We start from the raw sequence: 12,077 nt of genomic DNA, 5'->3' as shown, positions 1-12,077 counted from the left end.
TGAAAATTTCAAGGAGAGAAAGAGTCCTGTCCAAACATACTGGGAATAGAGCTTTCCTTCCTCGGAGCTTCTGATGAGATATACTGACGTTCCTGTGTCCAGGGGCCAGAGTATCAAAGGGTTATAATGTTACTAGTATCCTAAGAAAATTAGGGAAATTAATTAAAACAGCACTTGAGACACAAGTTCCAGAAAGCCAACCTGGCTGGAGAGCGAGACCGTCTCAAAATAAAGAAATTTACTAACCCACATGTACTTGAAAAGAATGTAAGGGAAACGACTAAAGAAAGTCTGAATACACTATGTGTATTCTAGGTTCCCTGTCTCATTAAATTAATCTTTGTCTTTGCTTCTAAAACTTCCCACACCCTATCTCTTTAAATTTCTACACTAGAAATTCAATACAGAGCCCAAAGACACCTGAATCATAGCATGTCTTATGAGGGAAAGGTAACAAACCGATTTTTAAATGGTTCTTTATTCATAAACTTGATGCAAGTTTACAAAATTTACTGTACATTGCCAAATAAATCTGCAATGAAAAATAAAATCCCAAAAAAGCATGCCAAATGTGCAGCTGTCAATATGCTAGCCATTAGGATATTAAAGAATTCAATAATGTATTCAAGATTTTGCCTTAGGCTTAAGGAACTTTATAATGTGTTGAAGAATTCTGCCTTGTCACTTGTTATCTAGGCCACTGGCAATCATTTATTTAAAGGTAACCAAGTGATCAAGAATACCAGATCTCTTTACTTGTCCTCTTAACCAACAGAACCAAGAGAAACTTAACCCACACTTAAAAATGCACACGTGCACACTTAAGTGCACAAGTGCCAAGTCTCCTGGATGTGGTTTACAAAGTTAAAAAAAAAATCTCAAATCAAATGAATATGAAACACCTTTGAACTTTGTACTGGTTTGTGCAAGAAAATGTGCTTCTGGATTTCTTTTTTAAAAGTGCTTAATAGCTAGAATTTATATTTAAATCAAACTTAGGACTATAAAAAGAAAGTCAATTACCAACCAAAGAAGACTGATTCAGGTGAGGCAATAAAATGGAAGTTCCATTGATTTTATAAAAGAATTAACCCTGCTGATTCCCTACTGGTCTTTTGATGTAAATGCCACTATATGAGTATAGCAAAAAATTTAAGGGTCTCCAATTTAGGTATCTTGCATAATTTTGCTCAAGGAATCTGTCTTTGTGCCAATCACTTCATAAGTTTATTAGTTTATCAACAATTGCAACACCCCGTTAATAAATGGAAAGGTAAAATGACCTCATACTTTAGAACTTCAGGCTCTACACTGTGGCTCCTCACAAGAATTGCTGAACCAACAGGAGGCAAGTTCAGTCCAACAGGACTCCGCTGCCCCAGTAGAAATTACTGTTCCCAAGTGGCTGCCTCGCTTTGCTTTAGCTAATATGATACAATACAATTAAAAGCATACTTCCAGAATAGTTCAAACCTTCACACAACCATGAAAAAGTATGACAATTTAATGAAGAGGCTTCCTGTCATAATTTTGGCAATAAAATTATTTCAGACCTGAAAAGGCTATGGTTTAGAAGACCTAAAATTTCTAAACCAGTATTGACCATCAGTTAAACTTTTATTGGCTCTAAACAAACAGGATTTTGCAAATCTTCATATCCCATAGGCTCAATATAGGAAGGTTACTTTAAAATCACAGCTGCAGTAAACTGATGCTGACTTCCCTGCTTAAAAGATTTCACTTTTCAAGAAAGAAGTGGTAGGGAGTGGCTATTGCGTGTACTTGTACTTATCAGGAAAAATACAGTAAAGGCCCCACTGCTCAGTCCAAGATACCTAAAGTGAGCAAAATGAAAAGGCTGTAACTGGATGTCAGGTGACAGATTATCCACTAAATGATCTATTAGCTAATGTCTTCGGTACTGCTGTTATACGGGCACTCAAAAGCTTATGTCTGCACGTTGGAACAATTTTCTTTAAAGCAACATTGGTCCACACATATGTCAATGTAGTTAGCCATCTTCCTTTGGAGGTGTGTACCAGCCTGAAATAAAATGGAAAAAAAGTTAACTACCTCAATCCTTGGAACAATTAGAAAAAAGGCATTACTAAAATCAGGTCTGGTCTCTATTCAAGTTTGTTGTTTAGCTCTACTGTAGAAACTTAAACTTGCTTTTTGGTTATTAACCCAGAATTCTGAGATGTTCAGGGTCAAGCTGTTGCTTATGAATCAATCACTCTTGAGTTTTCAACATATATATATATATATAACACACATATATATGTATATATATATGAACACACACACATATATATACCATTCATACATACCTACATATATTACATATATGTAATTACATATATGTAGATATGTATGAATGATATTCTTAGCTGATAATGACAGTATGGAATAACAGCAGTCTACATGCTAACCTTCCATTTCAGTTTTGAATTTAAAAGCAAACCTCAGTCAAAATATTGCCCAAACAAAATCCTGGCAATCAGAATTAAAAACATTGGTAAGTGAAGTGTTCTCGTCACATTTACATTCTAGCTACGCAAAGCAGTCCTCACAGAGTTGATAATCTCATAATGTATGTCTAAACATCAAGTTAGAGTTTCTCTGTTTTAGCTCTGGCTGTCCTGGCACTCGCTCTATAGACCAGGCTGGCCTTTAATTCACAGAGATCCACCTGCCTGTGCCTCCTTGAGTGCTGGAATGACAGGTGTACCCACCATGCCTGGCTGGCTCTCCTTGTTCTTTGAGACAAGGTCTCAATGTGGAGCTCAACAGTTCTGACTGGCTGGCTAGTAGTCAGCCCAAGAATCTTCCCTCCCTAGAGCTGGGACCAGAGCATCTACTGCCATATCTGGCTTTTCATGTGCATTCTAAGAGCAAACTTAGGGCCTCATGCTTGTATGGTGACTCCTGAGCCCAACTAATAATTCATTACAACTAGCAACATTAGGACCATTTACTACAGAAACCTACCCTAAAACCTACCCTTCTACTCTACACAAAACAACAGTTTCCCTCCCACTGCTACAATGAATTCCTTTTTCAGGGCACTTGGTTACAAAGCATTCATACTATTCTTTTCTTCATGTTTACTAAGAGACACTTTGCCAACTTCAGAGATGAGGAAACTGAGGCTAAAAGAGATCATAGAGGCCAGCAAAATGACTCAGTGGGTGAAGATAGCTGCCACCAAGCCAGACACCCTGAGTTTGATTCTCAGAGCCCACATGGTGTATATACTGGCAAACACACACACACAAAATAAATCAATCCTAGGCTTTGTTCAAAGCCACAGAGCTAGGGAGTGACATAAAGGAATTTGCAAATAGAGCTTCTAAGCCAGGCCGATAATCCTAGCTGCGGGGGAGACTGAAGCATGACTCCAAGGTCAAGGTTTGCCTGGACTACAAAGTGAGCTCAAAGCCAGCGTGGGCAAATAAGTGAGATCCTGTCTTAAAAAGTAAAACCAGAAAGAAAAGAAAAGCAAAGACAAGGGCAAGGCAGATGACAGACAGTAAAACTGTATCTCACTAGTAGAATATTTTTGCCTGATGGGGGGGTTCTAGGTTTGACTCTGAGATAGGAAGGAAGGGAGGTCTACCACAGTAAATCTGAGTATGTTTCAGAAGCAAATTGTCATGATCCTGTTATGCTCGCTCAGCTACTGTATACAGTGAGAACACCTATCCAGGTGTTAAAACAACTTCTTTACTTACAGAATTAATTTCAACTGAGCAAAGGGATTTATTCAGTAAGCTAAAGTTCTTGGCTGTGACTCAAAGGTCAAGAGTTCAGGGCATAAGGTTTTGAAAGAAGCAGTGTTAGATTTGTTCCAAGATTATGAATACTGAAAATGTTTTTTCCCTACTGTAATTAACAGTATTTAGTTAAAAAAAATTGAGACAAAAACACAAAAATGAACAAGGCAAACATCAGCATGCTATGTACAACTTCATGAATGGCAATAAGTACTTATTAAATTGAACATACCATTTTTCTCATGTATCTGTACAATGGAATTATAGGATTGTTGGGCTCGTGCTAGATTATACTGATTCTGAAAAAGAAATACACATTATTAAATCAAAACTGCAGCCAGAGGAACACCATCAGAATAGATTTCTGGATACACCACTACTGTGCTTAAAAGAACATTTTCATTTTTCAGACAAAATGTGGTTCTGCATTTGCTACAATTTTGTAAGAATAACAAAACCAAAATTGTACTTCACTAAATCCCTACAAACTTCAGAGCTACTGTTTTATTTTTTTTAAGTCTTCCTATCACTGGTCAAGCATGAGAGCTTACAGTGCTAGTGTTTATCTCACCACAGTCAGATTAAGTCAAATTAAATACATTTGGCTGAATAAAACTCCAAGTCTTCCTTCTGATTTATTCTAAAAAGACAGTCTACAAGATACTGTTTTCAGATAAAAGTTTCAGGTACCATGCATCTAAATACTTGTAGTTAGAAGTATAAAGAATGCCCATGGTTGCCACCCAGTCACCTCTTTAGTTAAAATAAAGAATTTTTTCTAAGGAGCCAAGTTCAGACTAATTTTGTCCACAACCTTTAAGTGTGTTGCATCTTAACATCAACCCACACCAGACATGTTCTGCAGAACAGGTCATCCTACTGCGACAAACACACAGTGCGGAGGGACAAATGTGCACAGTCTCCCAACAACCGAACTTCCCATCCCCACTTCCCTTACTCAAGATACCTACATTTACTAGGTTTTTTTGTCCACTTCTCTGAAGATTTTGCAAGGACATTATGCACAGCCTGTTTTCCAAGGACCAACCTGTACAGGCCAAAAAAAAACAAAAAACAAAAAAAACCGAAAAAACTACCTAGAAGGAAGCTGCTGTATCAAAGGACAATGCTTTGCAGTACTGAGGCCTTGCTCAGGTGCTGCATATGGGCTGACAAGACCATCCATCTGTAAGCACTACCATGCAGCTTCCCAGAAGTCCTGCAGGCTGTGTAAAGCCACGCCCTCCTTGTGCTTTCAGCTTGCTGGTCTACCAATCAGTCCAGCTGGGCCGGTTTCCATGTATTTGTGACCCATTTATTTTTATTTCTGTAACCAGACCAGTTGTAAACAGACCCTGATTTCTAGAGAATAATCTTTTTTAAAAACCCTGCCATAAGAGACAGAAAAATCATCATCTCAAAGATGACTTTTAAAATTATTTCATGGGCCGGAGATGGATGGTTCTGTGGTTATGAATATTGGCTACTCTTCCAGAGCACCAAGGTTAGATTCCCAGCTCCCACATTGGCTCACAACTCCAATTCGAGGGATCTGATGGCCACTCCTGGCCTATGCAGGCACCAAGCATGCATACAAGTGTATGGACAAACAAGAAATGCGGGTGAAACATCCATACACATTAGTTTCTTTTCCATAGAGAGAAATCAACTAAGCTTAACAAAATCCGCATGACATACTCTCAGATGACCAGGAAACACTGCACCCACTCTCCCACACCAAGCACCTGCACTGTGGACAGGCTCTGCACGGTGGACAGCTGATGATTGACCTCCAGTCTAGATCAGCAGAGACTTCTTAAACCTTTGTTAATTTCTCCCTTTTGACTATCTAACAGTGAGTTGGGTTTTGATCTGTTGTTAATTCTGTTTTTCTTTTGTAAATTAACATACAAGAAAGTAGGTTGTAAGCCTTTTTAAACAAGGTAAGCATTTCTAGATTCCTCTCCCTCATCTTCCTTGCCCTTGTAACTTTGCTGCCTCCAGCTGCTCTTCCTTTTCCTTTCATTTGCCCTTTTTTTCTCTACTTTTACTCCTGTTCAGATCCCTCCTTTAGTTTCTGATTGCATTGTTGCTGCTGTCTTAGACATTGCAGAACTTTATTTTCAAATTCCTATTTGACCAAAGGGCGGTATGAGTCTGAAATTCCACAGAACATTCGTTGTATTATTTCTGGCATATACTTACCATTAAATTTTATTTAACTAGGATCAGAATGTATCTTGTCTCTTTTTGCTTTTCAGCATTATGGGTCATCTTTACTCAACAACTTTAGGAAGGTTTTTTGTTTGGGAATGGTCTTGTACACTGTGTGTTCAGATACTGTTTTCAGTGCCCAGAGATCTGGTTGCATCAGGGAAGTGGGCATTGTCATTACTATAGAAGAATCTCCCCTATGGGGGGTCGGGTGGGGGGGGAAGAGAAAAGAGGAAAAAAGAGAAGGTCTCGATAAGGACAAAGGTAGAGCAGGAGGGGGAGGGGTGACAGTGGCGGCGGCAGTGGCACAAACCTGTAATGTCAGCACTCAGGGAGGCAGAGGCAGGTGGACCTCTGTGAGTTTGAGGCCAGCCTGAAACCCTGTGGGGAGGGTGAGGAAGGGAGATGGAGCAGGAGCAGACAGGGTGCGACTAGATGGCAGGTAATGGGGAATGTGGCTGGAAATAGATGTGGGTTACAGTAGATGAGGGTCTGCCCAGCTAGAGTGCTTTGAGGATTATTAGTGAATACAACAGATCCCCATTCATTACTCGGGAACCAGAATGGCACTAGAAAAAAAATATTTTTACAGTGTTTTAGAATTTCAGTATGGTCATTACAGTTTAAAATTATTTTTCATTTTACATATTTTTACTACAATTTAGAAAGGCACTTAGATTTCCAAGTTCATACATACTCTAATTATCTCTTCATTATTATCCGTTTAGCTTACAGGCAATTCAGCTAGCTTTACCTCGCCTGCCAGGTGCTCTACAGGATATAAGGACCCCTGCCATACCAGCTGTCTGTTCCCTCTGTTCCAGCTTTCTTCACCTTTTTCTCCCTCCCACACCCTCCCCTCCTTGCCCTCATGGTTCACTTGCTGCCTCTAGGCCTTCTCCAGGCCCTCCTCTCCCTTCCCCCAATGAACATCATTTATACCAGATCCTCAGGAGGTACCTTGGCATGTGCCTCGTTAAAGAGCATAGCATTATCTTCTAATTAGTTACATATTTAGATTATATGGTCTGGAAGGTAGCAGCACTCTTTTTATATTGTCTGCCTTGCTTTATATATATTTTGTAAGATAATCTGCTATGAACCTTTTGGTTTCCCATGTATATACATCTGGGAAAGATAAAGGGCATCCAATACTGGGCACAGAGCTCTGTTGGCTGAGGTGGCAGACCACATACACAGACCTCTTTGTTGGCATACTGATCTGGTTTTCCCTGTGCTTTTATAGGGGTTTTCTCTTCAATTTTAAGTTATTCTGTTCGCTCTGTTAAAATCTTCAGATCTCTCAACACCATTCCTGTTCTTATTAACTGATTAATTTCATGGTTCCATTTTTAAATGTTTTTCTTTTCTTTGGCTTTTTGAGGTAAGGTCTCATGTAGCTCACTCTAGCTTTAAACACACTATGTGGCAAAATATTACCTTGAGCTTCTGTTCCTCCTGCTTCCACCTTCTCTAAGTGCTGGGGTTATAAGCGTGTGACCATGTGCCCAGCTTCCATTTTCTTCCTTTGATATTTCATAGAATTATCTTATTGCACTTAAATAAATAACTGCAGTTTTTCTGTATGTTCTCTTTTTTGCTTGGAGGTGCTGCGCGTTGAACACATGCTAAGGAAGCACTCCACCACTAAGTTATAAGTCCTTAGCCCTATCTTGTGTCCTGATGAGAACCAGTCTTTAGAGCCAGGCATGGTGGCACACGCCTGTGGTCCCAGCACTCAGGGAGGCGAGGCAGGTGGATCTATGTGACTTCAAGGATAGTCTGGTCTACAAAACAAGTCCAGAACAGCCAAGGCTACACAGAGAAACCCTGTCTCAAGAAAAAAGAAAAGAAAAAAAAAAAAAAGAAGAAGAACCAGAACACATATATGTATTATTTACATTTATTCCAACTAATCTGTGCCTGGGTGACCTAGCTGTGATCTTTGAGTTTAGTCTTTGGGAAGCCTACAAGCTTCAATTAGAAACACTTCTCCAGAGGAAGTGAGAGCTGTGCTTGCAGCTAACATGGGATCAGCACAGCCCCTATGGAGAATCAAGGTTCTATTTGGCACCACAACTTACTTATAAATACAAGACTAGGCTGCTTAGTCACTCTCTAGTACTGGAAAAGATGAAAACCAAACATATCGTTCCTGGGCTTGTGCACATTACTTAGCATTCTGCAGGGGAATGACAGCAATACCTATCCTGTCTGTACAACCAGGGTCAGTGCTACCCTGAAGGCTGTGTGTTCCAGGACTTCACTATCATTCACTAATGTTTCCTCTGTAACATGCATGCTCACACTAGCTTGCTATTTATTTTATGGTTTTGAAGATAAGGTCTCCTTATATAGACCAGTTAAGGCCAGAATCACAATGTAGCCCAGTTAGCCTCAAATTTGCAATCTTCCTGTCTTAGCTCCCAAAGTGCTGGCAACTACTTTTCTACAAACAGGCCAGTACTCTGGAAAGGTTTACTACTTGTATAGCCCCAAGTTAATGCTTACAGACTTTATTTCCTAGCAATTAAACAGAAAACAGCCTGGCCTACATCCTTCTAACTCTGTGGCTTGTTCTCACTCATTCTGGGCATCATCCTGTCAGGAAGTGGGGGAGCTGACAGCAAGACTACTTCCACCTCTCCATGGGTTCCTGCCTGTACAGAGCTACCAGCTTCTCAGCCCCATTAATCCAACCTAAACTTAAATCATGTCTACTGAAAGGAACTGTTTCCAGCACATGTGTAAATTTATATCAGTTAATGCAGCTTTTTAGAAGGCAAGCACATTCGATTACTTTGAACTAACAACTGACACTATCATTAAAATATCATCTTGGCTTTTTGACTAAGATCAAATGTAAATAAAAAACAAATTTGAAGAGCACAAAATTCTAATATCATCTGTAACCTGACCCCACTAGTATTTCAAAAACCCCTAACCAGAAACAATAGCTATTAGCATTTAAATGTTCTCCCAAAGTCTATACTGATATAAAAATATTTACATAGCTCTCCTTCCTCACCACTGTCCTCACTACATCTATATGTACCGATCCACACACATCAACTGAATATTTTTAACACTATTTAAAACATCTACTGTGTGCATGTGTGGCAGTCAGAAAAAAACTCTGAGTTGGTGCTTTACTTCACTTTTACATGGTTTCTGGGACTCAAACTCAGGTTGTCAGGCTTCCTACTAAACCACTTACACAGCCCCAATGTAAGCAATTTCTTTTAGTTGAGAGACAGGCAAGCACAGAGAGAATGAGAATTAAATGTGTGTATGTGTACAGGCACAAGGAGACCAAGACAACTTTCAGGAGACAATTCTCTCCTTCCACTGTACTCGACTTGTTCATCAGGCCAGCATGGCAAGTACTTCTATCCCAAGGACCTTGCTGGCCCTTTAAAGATTGACTTTTATTATTTTTAATTATGTGTATATATGTCTTTATGTTGAGTGCTGATGTCCACAGAGGCCAGAGGCATCAGATCCCCCTAGAGTGGGAGTTAGAGGCAGTTGTGACCTAGCTGACACAGATTCTGGGTAAGAGCAGCAATCCTTAAAAGCTGAGTCATCTCTCCAGCCCTGTACCTTTCTGTACATTTATGGGGGGTGGGGGAGAGAATACATGTGCCCTAGTTTGCACCTGAAGGTCAGAGGATAACCTTGGAAACTGGCTCTCCCATTCCACCATGTGGGTCCCAGGGATCAAGCTCAGGTCCTATGGCTTGGTGCCAAATGTGTTTACCCAATGGGCTATTTCACCATCCATCCTTTTTTGATAGTTTTGGGTTTGTTTTTTGACACAGGGTCTCACTACATAGCCCAGGCTAGCCTGGAACTTATGGTCTCCTGATTCAACATCCCAACTTCTAGAACTATAGGCATGTATCACCATCTCAAGTCTTTTGTAATATTTTTTAAAGTTAATGTTTAGACTATTTTCTGCAGAGTTCAGAATTCAGGACAATGAATTATATTATATTGCACAAAGGTTCCACTTTCTTAGCTGACAATATTTTTTAATTAAAAGGTGAGGTTTTACTCTAAAATCTCACTGAATTTTTCTTCTAACACACATAAACACTCTGTCGACCATGAACAAAAAGCCAGCACACAGGATAATGGCTCCTGTAAGCTATGTCATCATAGCCATCTTAGTGGCTATGTGCTATGGTTTACATAACCGAACTGCAAAACGATCTCTACGTTTAAGCCATGTGTGAATGTACTTCAATATACAAAAGTAATCAGCAGCCTGACTTTATCTTACGCATAATGCTTTCTTACTTGTTAAGAAAACTACACATCATTAAAAAATCGCATGTTTAAAGCAACTGAAATAGAATCTAAGATTTATAGCACAGAATAAAGAATACTGGTGTCCTAGAATTTCAAAACTAGAGAACTTAAATTACCCTGAAATAGAGCATTTGATACACAGCTCTCAGAAGAAAGTCTGCATAGTGTACAGGCAAATTTTCAATTAATCAAAAAGAAAAGAAAAAAAAAATCACTGTTCTATATACCCTTTTGATTTTCCTTTCCCTTTTAAAATAAAAAAAAAACGTGAATTAAAACAAAAATCATTAAAATTTAACACCAAATTCTATATATGAACAGATGCCATGAAGAAAGCATTGAAGAATATATTAGTGCCTATTTCTCTAGGTACTCAAAATTATCTTTTCTACTTCGGAAACTTTGCATGAAAAGGCATTTTATCTTTAAAAAGTTTTCACATGGGCTGGAGAGGGTAAGAGCACTGGCTGCTCTTCCAGAGGACCTGAGTTTAATTCCCAGTAACTACATGGTGGCTCACAACCATCTATACTGAGGTCTGGTGCCCTCTTCTGGCATGCAGGTGTACATGCAGACAGAACATTGTCTACATAATAAATTAAAAAAAAAGTTTTCACATTATACTACATAACCAACCATTTTATTGACACATTAAGATAAAAATATAGATTCACATATATTGTTAAGAGATGTTGTTTTGGCCCAGCACTCGGGACATAGAGGTAAGCAGATCTCTGTGAGTTTGAGGTCAGCCTGGTCTACACAGTGAGCTCTAGAAGAGCCAGGGCTACACACAAAAGAAATCCTGTCTCCAAAACAAACAAACAAAATACTGATTCAATACAAATTATTGACCTTTGGTGAGCTGCTTAACTTCTGGATTTCAAAAAGAATAGTATTTTGTTCTAGGATAAATAAACTGCTGCTAAAACAGTTAAAAGCAATACCATCATCCCAAATAAAGATTTTTTTTTAAATGATCTTTTAAATTTTTTGCTTTTTCTTTAAAAAAGAAAAAAAATCTCATGATCGGAATTACAGTATAAGTATAAATCTACCACCTGAACAAACAGTGCAAATTCACAAAGAACTACAGGAAGGACATTCACTATTCAAAAAGCATCAGATCAAGGGGATTTTCCATCACACAAAAGTTTTTGTTTTGTTTTGTTGTTTTTTTTTTGTTTGTTTGTTTTCAAAACAAACATCATAAATAGGTAGGAATAGCTAGAATCCCATCTGGAAGGATCCTTCTAGTAGAGTATGTAAATTCAGCACACAATTCAGTGAACAAGTGCACTGACTACGCCTGCCTGGCTGAAACCCTTGTTTTGACCCAATGACCTTAGGAGTATAGGACCTTATATGTCTCAGTTTCCTCATCTATAAAATGAAGAGGACAGAAATTTCTCTTAGGTTATTAAAGGGCTGAAAAAGTTAATGACTTAGATTAGAACAGAGTCCAGCTCGCCAAAAATGAATGATGCCAACACAGTCTCAGTTTAGAGAAATCTCAGAGTACACTAGGCTTTTTACTTTACAATTAATATACTGGCTCTAAACATCTCTGTGGTTATGAGAGATGAAGTGGGGTTAAGTGACTGCAGTGCGTATCTTCTCTTACACACCTATGTTTTCTACCTACACTTTTCCAAAACATGAAAATTAATTAAACAGTCTCAGAAAGAACTGAGCCAGGGGATGGGGCAGGAGAGAAGGCCAGTCAGCTAAGAGCATTTTGCTTGCTCTTGAAGAAGACCCGAGTGCAATTTC

At 38.9% G+C, this 12,077-nt stretch overlaps 1 protein-coding gene across 4 annotated transcripts in view; it reads right to left on the bottom strand.

Annotated features, from left to right (window-relative positions):
• Nucleotides 1-460: 460 nt before the first annotated feature.
• Ube2q2 (ubiquitin conjugating enzyme E2 Q2) overlaps nucleotides 461-12,077 on the bottom strand; it is a 54,600-nt gene continuing 42,983 nt past the window's right edge. For all 4 annotated transcript variants that reach the window (XM_021642930.2, XM_021642939.2, XM_060374195.1 and 1 more), the window contains 2 exons: nucleotides 4,009-4,075; nucleotides 461-2,043 (listed from right to left, as the gene is read on the bottom strand). In XM_021642930.2, the coding sequence (XP_021498605.1) occupies nucleotides 2,012-2,043; nucleotides 4,009-4,075 (99 nt within the window). In that variant the 3' untranslated portion in view covers nucleotides 461-2,011. The remainder of the gene's footprint in view (nucleotides 2,044-4,008; nucleotides 4,076-12,077) is intronic.

Source organism: Meriones unguiculatus, chromosome 1, assembly GCF_030254825.1.
Source record: "Meriones unguiculatus strain TT.TT164.6M chromosome 1, Bangor_MerUng_6.1, whole genome shotgun sequence".
NCBI lineage: Eukaryota > Metazoa > Chordata > Mammalia > Rodentia > Muridae > Meriones > Meriones unguiculatus.
This window is presented reverse-complemented; position numbering and strand designations above follow the sequence as displayed.